We start from the raw sequence: 26,733 nt of genomic DNA, 5'->3' as shown, positions 1-26,733 counted from the left end.
TGGTTTTGACTCCGAAGTCAGTATGAGCGCTTTTAGTCAACAGTCGTTTTAAAGCATTAACTGAGGGAATAACGTTAAAAACCAAGGCTTCGAACTGGCAAATTTCTTTTGTCAGTTGTTCAAATGGAGCAAAGAGTGTGATTATGTTCTCAATCAAACCCCACTGATTAGCGTTAGAGTTGCAGGTAACTCAAAATCGGAGGCATAAGCCCCAAAGGCTCTTTTCTGCTTCAGCAAGCTTTGCAGCCTATAGAATGTGCTGTTCCATCTAGTCGAAACGTCTTAGTGAGGCATTTTCGGCTGCATACCAAGTTCAGTTTGTATAGTTTTGAGACGTGAGTTGGCTAATTGTGAATGCTTAAAGTGACCAACTATTTTTCTGCTGATCGCTATTGTATCCGAGACGCTGCGTTGGGATAGTACACCGTTTTTCACGGATAGCTGTAAAGTATGAGCCATACGTATCAAACTTGGGATCCCGCATTCCTCCATAGCCTTTGCAACGTTGCGTGCGTTGTCTCGTAGTACTACATGAATGTCCTCTTTGGGTATTTTCCATGTTTCAAACATTCTTTTAAACACCACAGAGAGTGTAGCACCTGTGTGTGATCCTGAGTATTCTTGGGTGTGCAAGATTGCTTTCTGCAATTCAAACTTGCGTTCGATCCACTGAACAATTAAACTAAGCACTCGTATCAGATGTCCATATATCAGTGGTATCAGCTGTGACATCTTCATCAAGGAGTTTGTGCACATGACTTTCCACAATCTTATGTAACTCTGGAAGCGCTTTGTCAGAAAAATAACGGTAACTGGGTATCTGGTAACGGGGTGTGAGATGCTCAAGCAGCTTTCGAAATCCCTTATTTTCTACAACAGAAAATGGCTGATCGTCCAGAGCAATAAATTCCATCACCTTTGCAGTAATTGTTTGAGCTTTAGGGTTTTCTTTATCAAATTTCTTTGATTTTTCAAGTAACTGATCAACATGTTGACCAACTGCAGTTTTTGATTTTGTATGCGGTGGCGCAGGATTCTCCTCTTTTGCTCTGAGGAATTCTGTATATTTGTCAGGATGGCATGCCTTTAAGTGTGTAATTAAATTGGTGGTATTGAAATTTTGCACTTTGATCCCTCCACTTAAAACATTAGTCGAATAAGTGTTGTAAATGGCATATTTTATGTTGCTGTCACTCACTTTGAAAAACTTCCACACCGCAGACATTTTCGCACAGTAGCCCACACTGTAAAAAATGTCAGTAAATTTAACGGTACAAATACTGTAAATGGTGAAGGTAAAAGACCTTTTCTGAAAAAAAGGAAAGTTACCTTATGTTCTACTGAAAATTACCTTTATATCTTAAACAATACATTTCATTATTTTTTACAGTCAAGTTCTGTAAAATCAATATTTTTCTACCTTCAAAATATGCTAAATACCATTTATTGATGCATTACAGTTATACTGGAAAAAATCTGTTAATTTTACAGTGTAAAACTGTTAAATAATGAAGGTAAACAACCGTAAAATGTAAAACGATAAATCACTGTTTCAGTAAAACCGGCTACGATATTTGTATAAGGACACTCCCCTTTTTACAATATCGTTCCTGGTGAACCGCATACCTTTGAATAGTAGGGAAAAAAACTTCACCTATTTAGCAGACTTATTTTTCCCCACGTGCTGAAGGTTTTTTGAGGTTATGGAAGCTGATTTATGGTGGGTTGTATTTAATAAGTAGGACACCATACACCACAAAAGAGGAAACTTTACTTCCCTACCAGGCAAGTGCCGTAACTTCCTTAAACATTGAATTGTTTTCAATGTGTATAATTAAATGGCACATGCTTGCTATTGGTTGTTGTTAACTAACTGATGCAAACTATGGACTGGGGTTTGACCCTGTCAGTACATATTGTTTATTGATTGTCATATTTTTGACACAACATGTATTTTTGGTAATGGTTAAACATTTCCTTCTGTTGGAGTTTGTTGCAAAGACCAAATAGCTTTTACTACAAAATGATACTGTAAAACTAAAAATATTGTCACTGTATTCATTACAGTAAAATTTTGGAAACCCAGCTGCCAGTATTTTACCGTAAATTTAACATTATTTTTTAAAGTGTACCGTAGACCAAAAAACATTGTTACCTTCTTTTTTACGGTAAAATCCTGGCGACTCCAGCTGCCAGTTTTTTACCGTAAATTTTACATTTTATTTTTTACAGTGCAGCACCGCCTCAACGGCTGGCATTTCCAGAACACCGGGAATGTGTCATCAATATCGGTTCAAATTATCAGTCAAATTTAGTCATTGGTCTGATGGCGATAAAATTATTTTAACCCATTATCTGCCGATAAAGAGTTAAATCCGATATTATCGTGCATCCCTAGTTTTAAAATGGACAAAACCATAATGACACTTTTTAATAAGTCTTTACATTTTCTTTTATCTGTTGGTTTGGCAACTTCAGCAATAAGAGTATAAATAATCATCTTCACAACATTATAAAAAATGGCAGTAAAATTATTGGTTCACAGCAGACCTCTACCACTGACTTGTATTGCAAACTGATTAAAATGAAAGCCGACTCAATTCTGTCAGACAGACGCCATTTCCCTTTTTTTAGATTCCAGCTGTTGCCATCACGCTACAGATTTTGGTTTCCAAAGGTAAAGAGCAACAGATTTAGGAACTCTTTTATTCCTAGAACTATAAGCATTTTAAATTTTGTTACTAGTAGGAATGCTGCTAAATGTTAAATTTTGCATTATTGTTTAGTGTACTGTTGAAAGTAATTATTCTTCTTTGTATTGATCTTGAGCATGAGCGAGAGCATCCTCACTTACTTCATCTCTGTGTGGTATGGAAGCTGCACTGCCTCCTGTAGGAAGTCCCTGCAATGCATAGTGGATGCGGCCAATAAGATCATTGGTGCCCCACTGCCCTCCCTCAAGGACATTTTTCACACCGTCTCACCCGTAGGACCATCAGCATTGCTGGTAACTCCTCCCACCCCTTTCACCCCCTTTTTAGCCTCCTGCCCTAAGGGAAAAGGTACCGTAGCCTCAGGGCTGCTCCACAAGACTGTCTAACAGCTTCATCCACCAAGCTGTCGGGATGCTGAACTCTGTCCACTACCTTCCCCCCTTGCCACCTGCCCCTGGACCATAACAAGAGTCACTATTTACCAAGTACCCTACCTCAGCTGGCATTGTATAAGGAGTCAGTATTACATCTGCTGCTAACTGTCTGTCTTTTTGTACATCTCATAAGCTAGTCTAGAATGCACCTTCTCATTTTTTTTTACTGTAATTGACTTTTGCACTAATGACTATTACACATTGTACACAGGTCTACTTTACAAGTTCTAATGTTATTTATCTTATATGTTATACTTTATACTTTTTATATTTTATTGTACTACGAAGTTGAGAGAGAAACAGTATTTCGATTCCCCTGTATGTTCTGCACATATAGCGAATTGACAATAAAAGGCTATTTGATTTGATTTGATTTATGCAATAACATTGGTTGTCAAATGTTGTGTCTTTAGGGAGTGTGAATGTGACCGAGAAAATAAAACTGAATAATAAAAAAAAAAAAACTGCTAACTTTCAAGTAAAGTAAATTTACAGCGGCCGTTACAGACTCCAATCAAATGTATGTTTTTATTATAGAATAGTAAATATAATAGCAGCTCACTACTCAAAACGGTAAATGCAGGGAGGACCCGGGATCAAACAAGCAACCTCTTGATTATGAGACAGCAGTTCTTACCTCACCACCAGCCAAGGAGACGTGTACTTTGAACCCTAACCCAATTTCTTTTTCTTCGGTTATATTCTTGAATAAAAGTTCAGCTGTTTTGTTATACCTTTTGTGAAAGTGTTTATTTGATATTTGGACTTCTGTCTTCACACATTATACACTTCACATCAGCATTTTGTCATGATTACTATAACATGAAACAAGTTTCTGTTTTAGTTATGTGTTCAGCACTTCTTACCTCGCATTTCCTGCCATCCTACATTTACTCAGATCGTTGTAGACACGGAACACACATGAAATAGATGTATTCCAAATAACAATATATTATTTGCCATCTACAATTCCAGACACCTCACTCCCAGATAAACAGATTTCAGCTGTGAGAATTTTGCATCTGACTTCAGCGGTCTCGGTGCAGGATGGGATAGCAGGCTGCCTGCTGCCAGTGTTGATTGACAAATTTGCAAAATAAAGATGCGGATGAGGAGGTGTGAGAGAATTTAAGGTGGCCCCGCATTATAATTTTTTTCGTAGGCTTCAGAGATTCAAGTGTTAATTCTGGATGCATTTTGAAGACACAATGTTGTTAATGCCATTACAGATATCACTAACTGTAGCATATCCATCCAGATCAACAGTACAGTCCTCACACATTCTTAAATACTTCCCACTGAATGCTCCCAAAGCACCTGATGAAATTCTTCAGTACATTCTTTAATTACAGTCTTAATTATAGAGGGGCCTGCTTGAGGACATATTGTCTGACTGTCAAAAGCAGGAGCAGGGCACAGCCCCATAGGTCCTTTAGCTTCACTTTATACACAATCAACAATGCTCGGTTCCCTTACTTGGAGAATTAATGTGCTGATGGTACTTTGTAAGCACAGTCTTAACTCACAGTCGTTAAAATGACCTGCGACAATAAAAACAGCAGGTGAGTGTAAACATTTTTGAATGTTGATAGTCTCCTAAAAAGCTCCAAGTGCTTCAGTAGAATTTGTGTGTCAGAATGTGAACAACCAGCAGAAAGCTAGCAGTAAACACACTCAACAGATAAAACGGTCCACATTTCACTAGCAAAAATTCTGCAGCCATTGTGCAGTGTCTGCTGATGGTCTGTGCATCCAAACACCACCTGCTGTTGATGTAAAGGCATACTCCACAAACTCCTGATGCCGCAGCATCACTCAGTTATTGTCCAACCCGCTATATACTAACACAGGCTCACGGGGGTCTGCTGGAGCCAATCTCAGCCAGCATAGGGCGCAAGGCAGGAAACAAACCCCTGGCAGGGCACCAGCCCACCGCAGGGCACACATACTAGGGACAATTTAGAATAGCCAATGCACCTAACCCTGCATGTCTTTGGACTGTGGGAGGAAACCCACGCAGACACGGGGAGAACATGCAAACTCCACACAGGGAGGACCCGGGAAGCGAACCCGGGTCTCCTAACTGTGAGGCAGCAGTGCTACCACTGTGCCACCATGCCACCCTATATAATTATATTCAACTGAAAACTTTCAAAAAGTGTAGCTCCATGTCCTTCTCAACAGCAGACATCTGGCGCAACCCCCTTTACAGAATTAAAGCTACAGAAGCAGGACAAACTAATGGAGCCCCTACTTATTGTACACAAAGGCATGATTAATCAACTAATACTTGAATACAAGCATTTACATATTATTATACAAATGGCTCCTACAGGTGGTCTCTAGCACACCCTCAGTCTCACAGCTCTTTTAGTTTCAAACCTCCTCACCAACATTTGACCCATTCTAAGTAGACTCAAATCCCTTTTTACATAAATGGCCAAGCTGTTCGATCATGATGCACTTTTTACAGTAATGTGTATCCATTTATATTCTACTCATCTCCACCTCTGGGCCTCCACGTTTTTTTCTAAGATTCATCTACTGGCACAAGCAGCAATTGAACCGATGTCCTCAATGTCCAGTCCAGGGCCTTAGGGAGGGTGTCACACCACCTGCTTCATTTTATTACGTCTGGCATCATAACTTGCTGTTTGTAGTCTCTTATTAATGTTAAATTTACATTTTTCTTGCTTGTACATTATTTAAATATACAGTATATTATTTTCTTGTAACTACTAATTCATAAACAAAATCGTCTCATAGAGAACTTGAAATATTAAAACTATTTCTATGTTCCAATTTAATTTAAAAATTCTTATTTTTATTTTTGATGTTTTCTGCTCAAACTGGGTCACAAACTGATAGGTGCTTGTGATGACTGAGCCCCCTGACTCTTTGTCCTTGTGTGTCACAAAATCACCTGACAGCAAATGATCACGTGATCAGCAGAATGCTGTGATTATGCGGCGGGTTTCATGGTAAGACCACTGCCAGACTTTTTACTTTGCTTTTTTAATTCTTATTCTGCCCTACATTGTCAGTTTTATCTCCTTCACTATTTTGTTGTCATCAAGGTAGAAGCTCTTTAGAAACAGTCGCTACCCAGCATGCCCTGTGACCCCAGCCTGACTGAACACACTGAATTGATTTACTTCTCCTGTGTGTGTTTCATGAGTAAAACCCACTTTACTGAGTGAATGGTTTGTGTTGTGCTGTGATGGACCTTTTGACTGGAGAGTCCACAACACAACCTGACTCTTCAGACTTAGTGTTCATTACGTTGCTTTTTGTTTGGGGACAAATAATCTTTGAAACTTGTTATAGGCATCGCTCTGAAATGTCATTTTACTAAATTAATAATCATTAATTACTTGGGAGTGATCAGAATAACACATAAATATTGTATGTCACTCACCGTACAGAAGCCATCTTCTCCAGGCATTCTGACACAACGCGGATGAAAGTTTCAAGCGAGTCACGACTGAATGCTGAATCCAATATGACGTTAACCTCCTTTACTGACTTCTTTATCAAGCGTCCCAGTGCCCTCAGTGTCTCGCTATACCAGTGTAAGGACACGTAAACTTCAAATTCCATCATTTCCAAAAATGTATTTTGATCTCCACTTTCCAGTACATGTTGACAGCAGTTAGATTTCATCTTCCTGTAATAATTATGAAAACACAATATTACAAATGGATCATGTTAACAGAATAACTAACTTCTAAAAAAGATGTAGAAAGCAGACCAGATTAGTTTACTGAAATGGAGGCTAACAACAAACATCCTGTGGTGTTAAAAGGACAACTGGACTGATCTCACTTACTGTAGCCCAGTAAGCTTAAAGTTCATTGCAGGTGAATTAATGAAAGGAAAAATTAAGGAGAAGATCGAGCAGCATATGTGAAGACCAGGAGTGTTAGGTCACGTTTCATTACAGAAATGCTGTCTGAGTCCTCAAGACTGATCAATATTAGAGGTAGGTGGGAGGTGATATATACAGTACCATATCACATGTATATAGAGAAAGTTTCTGTTCAAGTCCTTCTCTGATAATCCCCTTTATCTCATAAGCACACTGAACTGCCACTGGTTCAATGGTGATTGCAAAAAGTAGTGGTGACAAGGGGCATCTTTGTCTAGTACCACATTCTAGTTTAAAGTAGTCTGAATTAATGCTGTTAATACAAACTGAAGCTTCTGAATTGTTATACACTAGTTTGATCCATGCACAAATGTTCGGGCCAAATCCAAATGTCTCCAATGTAGTGTAAAGGTAGTTCCATTCAATCATATCAAATTCTTTTTCTGCATCCAACGATAATATCTCCAGGGTGTTTGACTTTGTGGGTGAATATATCATATTTAAACATGCGTCGAAGATTGGAAAGTAAGTGTTGGCCTTTAATAAATCCAGTTTTATCTTGTGATATTATCAAAGGCAGCACTTTCTCCATCCTTCTAGCTAGGACTTTGGAGAGTATTTTAACATCGTTACTCAAAAGTGAAGTTGGTCTGTATGATGCACATTGTAATAAGTCCTTGTTTTGTTTCGGAAAGACGGTGATTAATTCTTGGCAAAAAGTTTGAGGTAGAATTTTATTGTCTCTAGCTTCTGTAAATGTTGCTAATAAGAGAGGGGCTAGCTGAGTGGAGAATTTCAAATAAAATTTGGAAGGGTAGCCATCGGGACCTGCTGCTTTCCCACTTTAAAGTGACTTTATAGCATCTAGTAATTCTGATATCGTCACAGGTTTATCCAATTCCTCTGCACTGAGAGTATCTATTTGTGGCATCTGTAATGCATCCAGAAATACATTAGATTTTTTCTGGTCTTCTTTAATCTCAGTAGAGATTAAGGATTTATAGTAGTCTCTAAATGTGTGCATTATATTTTTATGGTCAATGATTTTGTCTCTGTTTGTGTTGGTGATTGCATTGCAAACTTCTTGCTTGTGGATTTGTTGAGCTAAGAACTTATTGGCTTTCTCTCCATGTTCATAGTAATGCCATCTTGATTTAAAAATGAGTTGTTCTGTTTCTTTAGATGTCAAGAGGTTGAATTCTGAATGCAGAGCCTGTCTTTTCCTATGAAGAGCCTGACTTGAACACCTGGCATGTTCTTGATCTATTCTAGTAATTTTGTTAATTAGCTCTGATACCTTTTTGGTTTCCAATTTATTTCTATGGGAGATAATCTGTCCTCTTAAGAAGGCCTTCAGGGTTTTCCAGAGTATTCCTGCAGAGACCTCTGAGGATGTATAAATTCTGTACAGCAAATAAAAGTGGGTTAAGACACCATCTGCGAGATGAGTATGTGGGGCATAATGATTTTAGATCCATGATCAAAGGGGCATGGTCGGAAAGAACAATAGCGCCCTACTTGCAAGATTTAATCGTAGGCAAGAAATTGTTATCTACAAAGAAATAATCAGTTCTTGAGTAGCAATGATGCACTGGTGAGTAGAAGGAATATGTTTTTGAGTTGTCCATGTATAGACCTCCTAAGTATAATGTGTCTTTCTCTGAGAAATTCTCAGACTTGGTGTCAATTATAATAACTAACTATGTCAGGTTCCTAATTATTGGCGACTTTAATTTTCATATTGATAAACAGCGTGTCCCAAAAGCAAAAGAATTCATGAACCTGGAAATAAGCATGTGTGGAAAAATAAAAATCAGTTATTGATCAAATCTGGTGTGCGTGACAAGGGCCACGAAAAGTCTGTCTTGCGACAAGTGCAGCTTCTGTTTTCTGTAACAAACAAGAAGTTACAAGTGCCCAACTGATGACCTTTAAAATTGTGTAACTACTGATCCAAACAAAATTATTGTAAAGATGTAATGTCTTGAAATTCTTGTGCAACTAAAGTCATAAGGTCAAATTTTGCGCTTAGCATTATAAAAGATTTAGGACACCGACACCTGGGCGGATGAAGGGCAGGTGTCCTAGGACTGTGCTTCTCTGTCATTCTTACCTTTGCCTGGTGTGTATTAATAAAATATTTTTTACTAACTTTAATTATATCTCTCTGTCTTCAGTCACAAGAAATGACACTAGAGAAAAAGTGTCCACAGTTTTCTGGCGCCCGGACGTGGGGCAGGAGACGGCCGGCTGACTCCTCGAGCGGGAAGATCTCAGCGATCTGTCTTCTTGAAGCAGACTGCCGCTACAGTGTACACCGGCAGCAGAGTAAGCAGCTCCGATAAAAGTTAGGACTGCCCTGTCCTGAGACGACTCCTGCGTGAGGAGTCCCCGGTCTCCTTCTGGTACAACCACGGTGACTGAGAAGGATTTTCCTGACAGAGCTGACTAACACCCAGGCTGGGGTAAGTAACCCGGAGGTTTCCGTAAAAAGATAAGCTGGGGGCGGGCTTGCTGTAGAGTATAAAAAGTGACCGGGAATAGTAAATGGAAAAGAAATACCTTGTTTTAGGTCACTCCTGTTGGGAAAGATAGTATAGAACACTATCCTCTGGGAATTAAAAAAGGGGGATTTAGGACGGGATCCGGTGCGTGGCACACCCATAAACCCGGACAAATCTATTGGACAGAGGATAGAGCATAGAATAGAAGAATAACAGGTTAAAAAAAACAAGGGGAGTAATAAAAAGTACGTACTAGAAATAAATATTTGCTTTCACCGTGCACTGTGACAGTAACGTAGGAAATAGTGTAGTATACTTCCCCTGGGAATATTAAAGGGAACGTTGGGGCGGGTGAGTGGCACACTCAGCATTCCAATAGTTCATCGGACAGGGGACGAGTAGGACAAGGATAGAAAGATAAATCTGGCACAGGGCTCGGGGGGGAAAAGCAAAGGAAAAAATGGGAATACATAACAGCAAGCCTGCCAACCGGCCCGGGTTCAAGTCTTTATGCTGGAAGGATTGTTTTCGGAGGATCAGCAGACGCCGCAAAAAAAGGGTCACCTAGAAAGTTAATAGAGAAAAACACAGGATTGGATTTTAAAAGGGCATGTAAAAAATGGAATAAGCAGAGCGGTGGACGTTGGCCATTAGAAGGGACAGAAGACGCAAGTGAAATTCAGGAAATTAGAAAAATATTATGTAGAAATGCACAAGGGTGTTGTATGTAGAAGTGTATGAGGATGTTGTAATAGAGGTATGTGTTATGTATGACAGATGGGAGTTGGTTATTAAAGATTGTAATTTAAAGGCAGTACAGAAATGAATTATTGGCTGCAGAAAGTTAGAACTAGAAAAAAAAAAAAAGTTATTTATAGCTTACAGAAAGTGCAAGCAGATTCGGAACCGCAGTCGAATGAGAAGCGGAAGAAGAGCAAGAAAAAAAAAAAAGACCCGTTATATCCCACACTTGTTCCTCCACCTTTCCTACACCATCCACATCCACAACCCCCACCTTCTCCTCCGCCACCTCCAGCGCCCACCGCACCAGAATTAAAAGATGATCCCTTGGGGTCTGGTTTCTTTGAAGAATATCATTATGATCCCTCATTACACACTGATCCGGGAATGACAAAAGTAACGTAATGGGTTCGGCAGGTGGGTTTCACGATCCTAGAACCTCCATTTCACAACGCACTAGAAGTCAAACCCTATTCCTTCAGCCCCCTAATCAAAACACCACCTTTCAATCCCCCTTAAAGTCCCCCAAACCCACAGGCCCCTTATTGGAATGCCCCCTGATTGAGATCCCAGAACCCCCGACATGATTCAATGCAACCTGCAGGAGCTAATAACCCCACTACTGTAATGATACATCGTAACTGAGACATTCAAGAGCTGAAGGACGTTGTGTCCGAATTGCCTGATCCCAAAGTCATCGGTGTGTTTAAAAAATTCATAGAACAATTACAGCAGCTGTATGATATGTATAAGCCTAATGCCACAGAATGGACTCAGGTGCTGTGGAGAAAGCTTGGCACCACATGGGAGACTGTCAATCATGGACAGCATAACGGAAACCCGTGGCAGTGGAACGAGGCGTTGCCTCGGGGCCGGGATGAAGGTCCCTTTATTACGCAATGGGAACATGTTAAAATAATATTAAGGACAAGTATAAGAAAGGCAGAGACTGGTCTCTTATCTCGGCTGCCAAACAGAAAAAAATGAGACAGTAGATGAATGGGCACACTGAATTTAAGAGTTAATGGCAACACACTCCGGCCTTGAAAATCCAGACAACCGAACTAAAACTGCAGTTCCTCTTTTGTTTCCGGACTTAGAAGCGACATTCAAAACAAGGTATCCTGTATTAGATGAGAGGCTGCCGCGTTTGAGGAAGTAAAACGTCACGCAGCGCATGCTGAACAACAGAGCAAGCAGAAAGAGTCAGACACCCAGACAAAGCTGATTGCAGCACAAATGAACTATTACACTGGTGGGGCCACTCCCGGCAGAAGTCGTGGACGTGGAGGATTTTTCCGGGGACAAGGGTGTGGACGGGGACAAGGTAGCGGATATATGTTACCTAATCCAAGTGGATCATCCACTCAGCTGCCTCCCTCCAGATCCAAACGCTACACCATATGCTTGTTACGGGTGTGGTGAAATGGGACACTTCTGCCGCAATTGCCCTCACAAGTGCCCACCCCCTCCTCCACCACCTGAACAATTTGATGTTTCATGGACATAGGAATCCGCAGGGATCCCCAGCCCTTCTCTTCAACTACCTTTGCTCACCCATAATTCAGAGACTGATCCATTATTGACTTTGCTGGCTGGTGAATGGCACTGAAACTGTTTTCCTCGTGGACACAGGAGCCACGCGCTCAGCCCTTTCGCTGAAGGAGGTCCCTGCCTCAAGAGATTCTTCGAGTTCAGCTGCATTCCAGTGATTCCACTTTAACACACTGATTTCTTTTAAATCAGCTCTGTCCAGTTAACCTCTTAGGAAGGGATCTCATGACAAAACTTTCTCTCTCCATTTCAATGAAATGTTTCCCCACACACCATCCTTCTTAAAGCCCTTCACTCATTTCCCTCCTGCTTGTTTCCCAATCTCCAAGCCCCTGACACCCTATTGCACTGCCCAATATTTCCCTATAGAAGTAGACACCCCCTGGCTAGAATCTTTTCTTTCATCAGGTACCTGCCCGAAACCCTTCACATCCCCTGCATTTTCATTTCCCCACAAAAGCTGCTGCATTTGTACATCTTACATATTCACAGAATATTTTTACCTCATATTTCTTTAGCTAAATCAAGCACTGTCCATTGGGTGGAAATCGGACCATGGGTAGAACAATGTCTTAATAGAACAGACTGGGTACATGTTGCTTCAGGTGTTTTGATACCTCAGACCATTTAATAACTAAAGTTGTGCTTCAAACTGATTTTTTAGTACATCGTACATTATGCTGCACTTCCCTTTCTGCGTTGTCATTGCAAACTACTTCCCTTCTTGGCTCTCAGCGCTTCCTGACTCTTTGTGGTCTCAGGGTAAAAATGATTATGGAAGGATAGCCCATTGTGAGCCTCTGGTGATCTACCCTAAATCTTCTTTCCGTCCGCACGTGCCCAGTATCCTCTGTCTCCTGAAGCAGAGGCTGGCATCTCCGCCGTACATTCCGATCTTGTGAACGCGTGCGATTATTCCAATTAAATATTCTCCAGTTAATTCTCCCATTTTACCTGTAAAAAAGGCTGACGGTTCATGGCGTTTTGTTCAAGACTTACGACAAGTGAATGCTGCAATCTTTCCTAGAGCTCCTATTGTACCTAATCCTTCCACTATTCTTTCTGCAATCCCTCCCTCTGCTCGTTATTTTTCAGTAATTGATTTAGCCAATGCTTTTTCTCTATCCCTGTACACCCTGACTCGCAATTCTGGTTTGCTTTTACTTTCCAAAGCCGCCGTTGGACATGGACTGTCATGCCTCAGGGATATACTGAAGCCCCTTGTGTGTATGGACAAGCGCTTGCTCAAAATTTAGAAGGGTTCTGGCCAGACCGAGGTAGTACATTAATACAGTATGTAGATGATATTATGTTATGCAGTGCTACTGAAGAAGATTGTGCAAGACACTAAAAACTACTGCAGTTTCTGGGGGACAATGGACATAAAGTTTCAAAGGCTAAATTGCAATTAATTCAAACAACTGTAAAATATTTAGGTCATGACATCACAAATGGAACAAGAGCTCTCTAGCGATCGCATTAACACCATTCAAAATCTTCCCAGACCTGTCACAAAACAACAGGTTATGTCTGTATTGGGCATTCTGGGTTACTGCCGGCAATGGATTTTGAATTTCACTGAAAGAGCACAGCCGTTACAAAATTTAGCAAACACCCCTGGCCTTCCTCTTTCTGGTCAGGTGCAATGGACCGAGCAGGCTGAGAAGGCTCTCTGTGACTTAAAAAATGCACTTTCGGTGGCACCAGCCTTGGGCCTTCGGACTTTTCTCGTCCCTTTACTCTGTTCGTGGACGAAAAGGGGGGATATATGAATGCAGTTTTAACACAATTACATGGGGATAAACAAAGGCCAATAGCTTATTTTTCGAAAAAATTGGATCCTGTGGCCGCAGCACTTCCGCCTTGCCTTAGGGCTGTGGCTGCCACAACAGAAGCTGTGCTAGCCAGTACAGATATAGTGCTCATGAGCCCCCTAACAGTAAAGGTGCCTCACGCTGTACATTCCATTTTAGTACAGGCTAAGACCTCCCATCTCACTACTGCTAGGGCAATACACTATCAGAATGTACTCTGTACTTTGTCAAACGTCACAATTGAAAGATGCTCCACTTTAAATCCAGCCACCCTGTTGCCAACAAATAACGACGGCGAACCGCATAATTGCCATACAGAAATAGCAAAGGTTGTAAAGCCTCGAGTAGATCTACAGGAAACACCTTTAGAAATTGGAGAAAATATTTTTGTAGACGGATGTTCTTTGCGATTGGAAAACGGAGCACCCTCAACTAGTTACGCAGTGGTCCAAGGGGACCGCCTGCTGGAAGCAAATCGAATTTCATCAAGTTTAAGTGCACAAGCAGCTGAATTAATAGCGCTCACCCGAGCATGTCAGCTGTCGAAGGAAAAATCATAACAATTTATACAGATTCCAGATATGCCTTTGGAGTCTGCCATGATCATGGGGCATTATGGAAATTGAGGGATTTAAGACCAGTACTGGCAAGCCCATCCAACATCAAAAGTTAATCGAATCCCTCTTGGAAGCCATAACTAAACCATCAAAGCTAGCGATTGTTAAATGTCAAGCTCACACAGGAAAACAGGACCTGTCAGCAAAGGAAATGAATTGGCAGATTACTTTGCTAAAAAGGCTGCATACAGTAACACACCAATCTCTTTATTCCAACAGAGAAATGACAAGGACCCTGATAATCAAATTATTTCTTTACAGAGTGCAGCCACGGACATTGAAAAGAAAAAGTGGTCCAAAGAAGGATCCCTCTCTGATGGAGTCTGGACTCATCAGCAAACTAACAAACCTTTTCTCCCAAAAGCTTCTTTTCCAGGTATGGCAAAATAGCCCATGGCCTCGACCATGCTGGGAAAGATGCCATGGTTCAAGATGTTGAAAACATTGGGAAGCTGTAGGCTTCTCTACATATGCAGAGCAATTCTGTAGACGCTGTGCATTATGTCAAAGGTTTAATGTAGGAAAAGGCACTCAGGTAAGTCCCGCCGTTACTCCTAACCCAATGGGTCCGTTTGAACACCTCCAAATGGATTTTATTGAACTAACACCGTCTAAAGGTTACCGATATTGCCTTGTGATTGTCGATGTGTTCTCCCGATGGGTAGAAGCTTTCCCTTCAAAACGCAATGATGCCAAAACGGTTGCTAAAGCACTAATTAAAGAAATTATTCCAAGATGGGGCATCCCAAAAGTTACAGACAGATAATGGTACTCACTTTGTGAATTCCATTATAAATGAATTGACTACCTGGCTACAGATCAATGTACATCATTACTGCAAATACCATCCACAAAGTGGGGTATTGTGGAACGATGCAATGGCACCCTAAAAGCTAAGCTTGCAAAAATTTGTGAACAAACCAATTTATCCTGGCCAGATGCTTTACCCCTGGCTTTAATGGGATTGAGGGGACGGACACACCGGCAATTGGGGCTATCGCCGTTTGAAATCCTGACCGGACGACCCATGCCCGTTGGCATGGTTATAGGAAATGTGAACCTGCATACCGTGGACAATGATCTTCTCTCTAGTCTTACAGGCCTCCGAGCGTCCCTGAAGGAAGTCCACGAGCAGGTTAATCAGGCTTGGAGAACCAGCCCTCCATCTAAGACTCGCCGATTCCCTTGGGCACCTGGATCCTGGTTCGAGACACCCGGAGGAAACATTGGCATCAGCCTAGGTGGAGAGGACCGTTCCAAGTTCTTTGTCCACACCACACGCTGTAAAGGTTGAAGGATTGCCCGCCTGGATTCACGCTTCACTGCAAAAGATGGCACCCATAATATACATACTCTTGTTGTTTTTTCTTCCATTATCCACTTCACGGGTGACACTGACTTTCCAGGTTGAGGAAACTGCCTCATTCCAGGTTGACTTTTGTGCAATTGTTCCCTGTACTGGCAGACAGGAGCAATGGGAATGGCCTGACAAATATGTCTGTGTGAGCTACCCGGTTTATGACTCTGACTCAAGTTTTGCTTCATCTGACTCTGAATGTGGCTTCTGGAGTGATGTGTTTGCAAACACAGGACCAAATGACTGGGGTTATGAACCCTGGCAGGCTACTCAGTATGGCCTAAAGACTCGATTCTCTATTTTAAAGGGACATGCCTCTCATGAGTGTGCTAAGAATCAGTGTAACCCATTAATCATTACTCTAAAGAATCCTTCTTTGCATGATTCAGGAACTTATGTCTTAGCTGCATATGCAAGTGGTCATGATCCCCGAGGACTTTTTCAAATTAAGGTCAAGGCACCTGCTCCCTCTCCTCTGTCCCCCTTTCCTACTCAGTTTTTGACTACTGCATCCGCGAGCGAGGAAAAACCCTAGTTCAGGCTTTGAATCTAACCACCTTAACAAGCACGTTCTCAGTAGAAACTGGTTATGGAGACCAGAATAGATGGTTACTTATATTATAACCAGCAGCATTTCCTTAATTTTACTAGAAATGCTATAGAAGGTATTCATGAACAATTAGATCGTACCTCCCTAATGACTTGGCAAAATCGTTTGGCCCTAGATATGTTACTTGCTGAGAAAGGTGGAGTATGTGCTATGTTTGGTGATGCTTGTTGTACATATATCCCTAATAATACTGCACCTGATGGGTCCATTACTCGAGCACTAGCCAGCCTAACATCTCTTTCCAATGAACTTGCCACTAACTCAGGCATTTCTGACCCTTGGGATCGATGGTTCATATCCACCTTTGGGTCATGGGGCCAAAGGCTAAAATCAGTATTTATTTCTTTGGCAGTAGTATTCATTGTCCTTTTACTTATCGGATGTTGCATTGTTCCTCTTATTCGCTATATAATATCCAAATATTTCACTGCTTCTATAGCCAAGGCCTATATGCTACACGAGGAACATATGCTCCAAATTGCCTCTTCAGTTTCCTCATCCCTTTCCCCCTCTCCTCCTCCTTCCCCATCCCTTACCTCCGCCTTCTGAATTTTCTTCACTATTTTATCATGCCCAGATTGATAAAAAGGGGGGAATGTGGAAAAATAAAATCAGTTATTGATCAAATCTGGTGTGCGTGACAAGGGCCACAAAAAATCTGTCTTGCGACAAGTGCAGCTTCTGTTTTCTGTAACAAACAAGAAGTTACAAGTGCCCAACTGATGACCTTTAAAATTGTGTAACTACTGATCCAAACAAAATTATTGTAAAGATGTAATGTCTTGAAATTCTTGTGCAACTAAAGTCATAAGGTCAAATTTTGCGCTTAGCATTATAAAAGATTTAGGACACCGACTTCTCGGTGCAGATGAAGGGCAGGTGTCCTAGGACTGTGCTTCTCTGTCATTCTTACCTTTGCCTGGTGTGTATTAATAAAATATTTTTTACTAACTTTAATTATATCTCTCTGTCTTCAGTCACAAGAAATGACACTAGAGAAAAAGTGTCCACACATGGAAGAAATAAGTGGATAGGACTGGTGAGCTTTGTTGGGCTGAATGGCCTGTTCTCGTCTAGAGTGTTCTAATGTTAACCTCCTACAGTCTTTTGATCTGAGCCAGCATATTAGCTATCCCCAACACAGGGGGGACACATGTTGGATTTAGTGATTACTAAAGGATTAAAAGTTGATGTGAGGCAGATCATAGATATCGGTTTATCTGACCATTTTCTCTTACTCTTTAATACAGAAATACTGATAAAATTCATGAGAAGCATTTTGTAAAGAAACACATCTTTGATTCATCTGCAGCTTCAAAGTTTACTAATATTTTAAACAACCAGTCCTTTTATAATGCTTACTACAATAGTGATAATAATGTAAATAGTAAGGTGGACATTTTAAATGCTAAAGTGAGAGCTGCCGCTGACATAGTCGCTCCTGAAAAGATAGTTAAAAAATCCTCCAGCACTGTTACACCATGGAAGACCCAAAGAGTCACAATACAACAACATAGTCCATCTGGACATGCGGTGCCACTTCTCTAAAATAATAAATAACAATGCTGGTAATCCAAGAGTTTTATTCTCTACTAGTGACTGTTTGCTAAACCCAAGTCACTCAATGGAATGCCTCCAAAAAACTTCTAGTGAAACTTTTGCTATATTTTTAATCACAAAATGAATGATATTAGAAATAATACAAGTACATCCCCCCAAAGTGGATCCTATTAAATTCCGGTATTCAATTTTAAGCGAATCAAAGATGGCAAAGATTTACACAATCTATATAGAATAATTTCTCAATTCATTAATCAAATAATAATAATAATAACGACTCCTCTGCTTTTGACAATTTTAGACCTATTTCTGACCTGCCTTTCTAAAGTAAAATTCTAGAAAAGGCAGGCATTACGCAGCTAAATGATCACTTGAATAAACTGCTATTCTTGACAAGTTTCAATCAGGTTTTAGAACAAATCACATTACAGAAACTGCACTTGTTAAAGTAGTAAATGACTTGCGGGTCAATGCAGACAGAGGCCATTTATCTGTTCTCATTCTCTTAGATCTGAGTGCCACATTTGATACCATTGATCACAACATTCTTAGAAATCGCCTTAGTCGGTGGGTGGGCCTCTCTGCAAATGTTTTAAATTGGTTTGAGTCAGGTAGAAAATTTTTTATTAGTTGTGGTAATTATACTTCAAAGACACATGATGTTCCATATGGTGTTTCACAGTGATCTCTTATGGGTCGGCTGCTCTGTTTGATCTCCATGCTTCCATTAGGTCAGATTATCTCAAGGCATAACGTGATACCACGGCTATGTATTTATCAATAGAGCCTGATGACCCCGACTCTCTTGGTTCACTGACACAATGTCTTACTCGTGTTCCTGAATGTCTGAATAGTAATTTTCTCAAACTAAAGAAGAAGAAAACAGACATCTTAGTTATTGGCAAAATGGATATAATGAGGGTATTAGAAATAAACTTGGTCCATTTAGGCTTAAAAGTCAAGGAGGAGGTAAAGAATTTAGGGGTAATTATTGACTTTGACCTAAATTTAAATTAGATCACTAGGACAGCATTTTTTTACTTAAGAAATATAGCAAAGGTTATACCTCTTATATCATTGCATGATGCTGAAAAATGAGTTCACGCTTTTGTTTTTAGTCAATTAGATTACTGTAATGCACTCCTATCAGGACTACCTAAGAAAGACATCAATGGATTACAGTTAGTGCAGAATGCAGCTTACCAGAATCTTAACTAGGAAAATAAATCCAAGCAAATCACACCAGTTTTGATGTCACTGCACTGGTTACCTGTGCCATTTAGAATTGACTTTAAAATACTGCTAATGATTTACAATGCCTTAAATAATCTGCTCCATCCCATATTTCTGAATGCCTGTCATCTTACACTCCAAATTGTAACCTTAGATCTTCAAATGAGTGTCTACTTATAATTCCAAGATCTAAATTTAAAAGAAGTGGTGAGGCGGCCTTCTGCTGTTATGTACCTAAAACTTGGAACAGCTGACCAATAGAAATTAGCCAGGCTAATACAGTGGAGCACTTTATTAAACTACTAAAAACTCATTACTTTAACATGGCTTTCTCATAGCTACATTTTACAGTACGCCTGATAAACTATAGGGTGGTCCAGATCTAATTATGCAATTTTCATTACGCTATAACTTATTAAGTTTGTTACCTAAAAAATCACCCAAAAAATCCCGGACCATCAAGAAGTGTGTGAACTGGCGACATGAAGAATTGTCTTTGCGCTGAACTGGAATCGGCCCTGCATAAATCAAAGTCATCTAGATGATCTGGATCTGCATAATTAGATCTGGACCACCCTGTATATATGCAATGAAATATCATTTTTATCATTGCTACACAATCTGCACTCACCCCTACTATTCTCTGCTGTTCTTTTTCAGGTTTTCTGTGGTGGCGATCTGCACAAGCACTACCTGATCAAAGTGCCATGTAGTCCTTACATTGATGGATTGAAGGCTAGATGTCCACATGACCATCATTATCAAATTCTTTCACGTGAAGCCCGAAAACCATGAGGACTGATTGAGATCTTTTATTTTAGGTAAAAAGCCTAGAGGAGGCTGGGTGGTCTCGTGGCCTTGGAGCCCCTGCTGGTTTTGTTTTTTTCTCCAGCCTTCTGGAGTCGGCCATCGGACCTTACTTTATTCTTTGTTACTTAGTATTGTTAATCTTATCTTTATCTTGTAAAGCACTTTGAGTTACACCATTTGTATAAAAATGTGTTATATAAATAAATGTTGTTGTTATTTGTCAATATTTCTCTCCAGCTGTCTTTTATCCTTCCTAATATCCTTTAAACCATAACTGTCATGCTCTCATATGCCCTATGGTTAGTACTGGAGTTACTAGTCTTATATGTTTTATGATTTTTTTTTCATATAGATAGACTGATAGAAGGTTTAAGTAATTTGGTACTTATCTAAGTTATATTAAATGTTTGCCTATATATTAGTGCGTAGTCATGACAGGTTCCTACAACCTCCACAAGCTGAATTGAAGTGCTATATTCTAACTATTTCTTGTCCCTCAGTTAGTGACCTGCCTTGCTGTAGGTAAGGAATGGAGGGCACACAACTCTCAAACCATGCCTTAACATGCTCAGTTGTATGTGCAGTGCCATACGTTAGAAATGTACTGAATTTGAAGTAAAGCATTGAGAAATAACTGATCCTTCAGTATAAAAACAAATGAAGTTTAACAAGGAGAAACATTTTTCCTTTTTTTGCCTTTTATTCTATGCGTGTAACAACTCTTCTCTATTCTTGTATGGACTGTTTGCTTAAATTTTCACTACACCTTTTTAAAACAAACCTTTCTGGACTGACGCTGTTCGTTTTCAAATAATATTGCATTAGTGTGATGATGTTTTCTGACTGGTACTATTCAGGTCATACAATGATTTCTTCAAAATGTCCCATATATCTGTCTCTTTCTTTTTTATCCTCTGCTGCGTTGACATTGTGGACCAGAAGGCATGAGCTTATTCAGTGCGAGCAGGAACATGCAGGTGACCAGTTGCTTGTGCTATAAGTACAAATACTATAAGTGTACACCGGCTGTTACAGACACAAATCAAATGTATGTTTTTATTGTATAATATTAGCTCACTACTCAAAACGGTAAATTTGGGGGGGAAGCTGGTTTCAAACTCAAGACCTCTGGATTATGTCAGCAGTTCATACTACTGCACAATGGAAGCTAGTTTATTGCACTTGTACCTTTTGTAAAAGTGTTTATTTGATATTTTGCCATAAGCCTTCACACATTATACAGTTCATGTCTATATTTTGTCATTTATTACTTCTTCTTCTTCTTTTGGCTGCTCCCATTAGGGGTTGCCACAGCGGATCATCTTCTTCCATCTTTCTGTCTTCTGCATCTTGCTCTGTCACACCATCACCTGCATGCCCTCTCTCACCACATCTATAAACCTTCTCTTAGGCCTTCCTCTTTTCCTCTTCCCTGGCAGCTCTATCCTTAGCATCCTTCTTCCAATATACCCAGCATCTCTTCTCTGCACATGTCCAAACCAATGCAATCTCGCCTCTCTGACTTTGTCTCCCAACCGTCCTACCTGAGCTGACCCTCTAATGTCCTCATTTCTAATCCTATCCATCCTTGTCACACCCAATGCAAATCTTAGCATCTTTAACTCTGCCACCTCCACCTCTGTCTCCTGTGCCACTGTCTCCAGCCCATATAACATAGCTGGTCTCACTACCACTCTGTAGACCTTCCCTTTCACTCTTGCTGATATTCGTCTGTCACAAATCACTCCTAACACTCTTCTCCACCCTGCCTGCACTTTCTTTTTCACCTCTCTTCCACAATCCCCGTTACTCTGTACTGTTGATCCCAAGTATTTAAACTCATCCACCTTCACCAACTCTACTTCCTCATCCTCATCATTCCACTGACCTCCCCCATTTACACACATGTATTCTGTCTTGTTCCTGCTGACCTACATTCCTCTCCTCTCTAGAGCATATCTCCACCTCTCCAGGGTCTCCTCAACCTGCTCCCTAATCTCACTACACCATGTCATCAGCAAACATCATAGTCCACAGGGACTCCTGTCTGATCTCGTCTGTCAGCCTATCCATCACCATTGCAAATAAGAAAGAGCTCAGAGCCGATCCCTGATGTAATCCCACCTCCGTCACTCCTACCGCAGACCTCGCCACAGTCACACTTCCCTCAAACATATCCTGTACAACTCTTACGTACTTCTATGCCACTCCTGACATCCTCATGCAATACCACAACTCCTCTCGAAGCACCCTGTCATATGCTTTCTCCAGGTCCACAAAGACACAATGCAACTCTTTCTGGCCTTCTCTAAACTTCTCCATCAACACCCTCAGAGCAAACATCACATCTGTGGTACTCTTTCTTGGCATGAAACCATCCTGCTGCTCACTAATCATCACCTCACTTCTTAACTGAGCTTCCACTACTCTTTCCCATAACTTCATGCTGTGGCTCATCAATTTTATTCCCCTGTAGTTACTGCAGTCCTGCACATCCCCTTTATTCTTAAATATCGGCCCACCAGTACACTTCTTCTCCACTCCTCATCATCCTCTCACTTTCCAAGATTCCATTATCAATCTGGTTAAAAACTCCACTGCCATCTCTCCTAAACACCTCCATGTTTCCACAGGTATGTCATCTGGACCAACAGCTTTTCAATTCTTCATCCTCTTCATCGCTGTCCTTACTTCCTCCTTGCTAATCCGTTGCACTTCCTGATTCACTATCTCCACATCATCCAACCTCTTCTCTCTCTCGTTCTCTTAATTCATCAGCCTCTCAAAGTACTCTTTCCATCTGCTCAACACACTCTCCTTGCTTGTGAGTACGTTTCCATCTTTATCCTTTATTACCCATACCTTTCCCAGCTCAGTCCCTCTGTCTAGCCAATCAGTACAGGTCCTTTTCCCCCTCCTTAGTGTCCAACCTCCCATACAACTCATCATACGCCTTTTCTTTAGCCTTCACCATCTCTCTCTTCACCTTGCGCCTTATCTCCTTGTACTCTTGTCTACTTTCTGCATCTCTCTGACTATCTCACTTGTTCTTTGCCATCCTCTTCCTCTGTATACTCTCCTGTACTTCCCCATTCCACCACCAGGTTTCCTTTTCCTCCTTCCTCTATCCAGATGTCACGCCAAGCACCCTTCATGCTGTCACTTACTACATCTGCTGTAGTTTCCCAACTGTCTGGTAATTCTTCACTGCCACCCAGTGCCTGTCTCACCTCTTCCCTAAACTCAACCTTGCAGTCTTCCTTTTTCAAATTCCACCATTTGATCCTTGGCTCTGCCCTCACTCTCTTCCTCTTCTTGATCTCCAACGTCATCCTACAGACCACCATCCTATGCTGCTTAACTACACTTTCCCCTGCCACCACTTTGCAGTCTTTAATCTCCTTCAGATTGACTCTTCTGCATTGGATGTAATCTACCTGTGTGCATCTTCATTCACACTCTTGTACGTCACCGTATGTTCCTCCTTCTTCTTAAAATACATATTCACCACAGCTATGTCCATCCTTTTGGCAAAATCCACTATCCTCCAACCTTCTTCATTCCTCTCCCTGACACCATACCTACCCATCAACTCCTCGTCTCCACTGTTCTCTTCACCTAAATGTCTATTGAAATCCGCTCCAATCACCACTTTCTGTCCCTTGGGTACACTGTTCATCACTTCATCCAACTCACTCCAAAAATCTTCTCTCTCACCCATTACACCCCCAACTTGCAGGGCATTTGCACTAACAACATTCATCATCACACCTCCAATTTTCAGTTTCATAATCATTACTCTGTCTGACACTCTTCATCTCCAAAACACTCTTGATGCACTGTTCCTTCAGAAAAACTCCTACTCCATTTCTCCTCCTATCCACACCATGATAGAACAATTTGAATCCACCTCTAACCCACCTGGCCTTACTCCCCTTCCATTTAGTCTCTTGCACACACAATACATCAACCTTCCTTCTCTCCATCATATCCGCTAACTCTCTCCCCTTACCAGTCATACTGCCAACATTCAAACTTCCTACCCTCAGTTCCACTCTCTTTATTTTCCTCCTCTCCTCCTGCCTCTGGACACGTCTCCCCCCTCTTCTTCTACTCCTTCTTTGCTATTTATTACTAAAACAAGAAAAATGTTTCTGTTTTAATGATGTGTTTACATAGATTGTTGTAGACATGGAACACACATGAAATTATTTACTCTATATAATTCTAGGTAGCTCACTCACAGATAATCAAGGCGTGAACTGGGAGAACTTCTGCAGTGGTGGGGGGATGGGATAGCAGGCTGTTTGCTGCTTATCGACACATTTACAAGACAAAAGATGCTGATGGAGAGGTGCAAAGGGATTTAAGGTAGGCCAGGTTTACATGTTTTTTCGTAGGCTCTGGTAATTCTAGTGTGAAAGACACCCATGACTACATTAGCCCCGTTTCTTTACATTATTAAAAAGATATAAACTGAAATTACTGTTTGCATCTGTTCCTAATGCTGTCTAGATGAATTCAGACGTCCTCATTAAGATGTGGCTCATTATATAAGTGATGAAGCCTTACATTTAAATTCTGTGTCACATAAATGGCGACTCCCACAATGTTTCTGTTTAGCTTGTCTTTCCTAAACAATGTGTACCTCTCTATGTTCTACTAGCTCATATGTCTATCATTTATCCAGGTTTCTGTTATTCCTATTATATCTAAGTTATGTGCAGCTACACAGAATTTCAGCTGTCTTATTTTATTTTTAACTAGCTGGTTATCTAGGTTTGCCTGGGAAATATTCTAAGCTAATAGGCCTCAGTTATGGTCGGCTAATCAGATGTATCAGAGGTACAATGTAAGTACTTTTCTGTAAACATTATTTTTGCAAAGGCTAATATTTTTACTGTACTTCACTGGAGCTCCTGACTCATACATTGTAGCAAGGCTACATAACTTGACTGTCGAATTGGCCTGCTGGACTGTCCTTCACTTTATAATGTTGGCTAAGAGGGTGTTTGTAAATAGCCCTTCAGGCTCCTTTGATGATGTTCCAGTCTGGGAGGATCCCGCCCGGTAAATATTCCAGCTGCCTGTTGCCGGCGTCAGGTTTCCATAATGACTGAGAGGGGAAAGGATGTTTCGGTGGGAAACTCTTTCTTTTTAAGGGGAATGGCGGATCTAGGAGGAGGAAGAAAGAAAGAAAGGAAAAAGCTGAAGGCAAGGAGGTGACTATCTAAGAATCATTCAGAATCTTACTTCACCTAGGAACATCTGCTATTTGTGGGTGGCCACCCTAAAGAAATATTCAGGTGATGAATCCCCGAGAAGAGGCCAGGTACTGGTGTTCTCTGGGTGCTCCCATCTGGTGAGTCGGATTCCTGAGTGCGATTCTGTGTGATAGTCAGCAGAGGAGCCATTTCGCCAGAGGACTGTTGTGGATCCTCGTGCCATTTTCGGTAGGAACTGAACTGTAGGATTTTTCTCCTTAATTGTGTACTACGTGAAATCTTTCTTTTTATTTTCTCTATGTCATAGTTTTTTTTCTGTGTCAAACCGGGAGTTAGGATTTGGCCGCTGTGGAGGGCGTCTGGGGAAGGAGATCACTAATGAGCACTTAGGCACCGGGCAAGTAAATTGTGACAGATTAGGGCTTTCTTGCTCCCTTGTACCCTCAGACCACACGTCAGATACCAGATAAAAGTCCAAATAATTAATTATAATAATAATGTGCACAAAGCACGCTCCTCTCCACAATTCTCAATAAACAATAAACAATCCTCCAAACTCCCAGACGCTTAGCCAACCTGCCTCCCAACTCAGCTCGTCTGTCTGGGATCTCCCACAGTCCTTTATACTCCTCGACCCGGAAGTGTTTCTGAGCCCTCAGTCCATGTGATTATCCAACACTTCCGGGTCGGGTAATCTTCTCTTTTTCTTCAGCCTGGAAGTATATCATTTCTTCCGTTTCCGCGATTGTGAAATACTTTCGGGCTATAGGGAAAGAATAAGTCCCTGGGCCTCCCTGCAGCATCCTCCGGTGGCCCCCATGGTATCCAGCAAGTCTGTGGTGGAAAACTCCAAGTTCCATGATGCCCTGCTGGAATTCGGGGCCCTTCCATGTTACAGGGATGGCTCCATCTGGCGGTTTGGGGTTGTTGGCCAGGATACATGGCCGGCAATCCCACACAAAATTTAAACCTCAAATTTCAATATATTTATCAGTCCCATTTTCTTTTCTGTGTGAAGTTTGGCCAGTTATTTAAGGGCGTGCATAGTGGACAAGAGGGACCGAGGACCAAATATGGTAATGCTATTTTAGCCTTCAAATATCGTCCATTTCCTTTGCTGGTTGTGAAGTGTAGGAATCGCGTTCCCGTACCTACGGTTGCCACATACAATTGTCCAGGAATAAAACACTCCTGCTGTAGATCAATTCCTGCTTTTCCCAGTAACTGACTTTGGCTTTTGTTATTGATCAATGCAAAACACAATTTTTACAGGAAATTGTACAACTTTTGAACTAAAATGGATTACCAGTAGTACTAATGGGAATTTTGAGTATAGATGTTCACCTGCCTTGAAAGAATTGAACCCTATGCTTGCTGGTATAAGCTTCAGCTTTCCAGCAACTCTGCTCAGGATAAAGCAGATTTAGAAAATGGATGGAGTCAGGATAATAATTCTTACTACATGTTAACGATTTTTACTTATTTACATCGTTCACTTAAGAATTACATTTCATGTTTTTCATTAATTGCGTGCTCAAGCTTTTTTTTTGGTCTTTGCCATAGCCCAACAATAAAGTAAAACTGAATCACGTTTAAGTTCAACTTATTACAAAAAGCAATGATGTTTACAGTGAGTTAAATGTTTGTAAAATTGTATTATATACTAAAATGTATGCATGCCTTACAGAAATG

General features: G+C 40.9%; 1 protein-coding gene across 1 annotated transcript in view; it reads right to left on the bottom strand.

The window, feature by feature from the left end:
* LOC120521162 overlaps window positions 1–26,733 on the bottom strand; it is a 200,575-nt gene that overhangs the window by 127,708 nt on the left and 46,134 nt on the right. The window contains exon 4 of the mRNA XM_039742990.1: window positions 6,567–6,815. Within this exon, the coding sequence (XP_039598924.1) occupies window positions 6,567–6,815 (249 nt within the window). The remainder of the gene's footprint in view (window positions 1–6,566; window positions 6,816–26,733) is intronic.

Source organism: Polypterus senegalus, chromosome 1, assembly GCF_016835505.1.
Source record: "Polypterus senegalus isolate Bchr_013 chromosome 1, ASM1683550v1, whole genome shotgun sequence".
Classification (NCBI taxonomy): domain Eukaryota; kingdom Metazoa; phylum Chordata; class Cladistia; order Polypteriformes; family Polypteridae; genus Polypterus; species Polypterus senegalus.
This window is presented reverse-complemented; position numbering and strand designations above follow the sequence as displayed.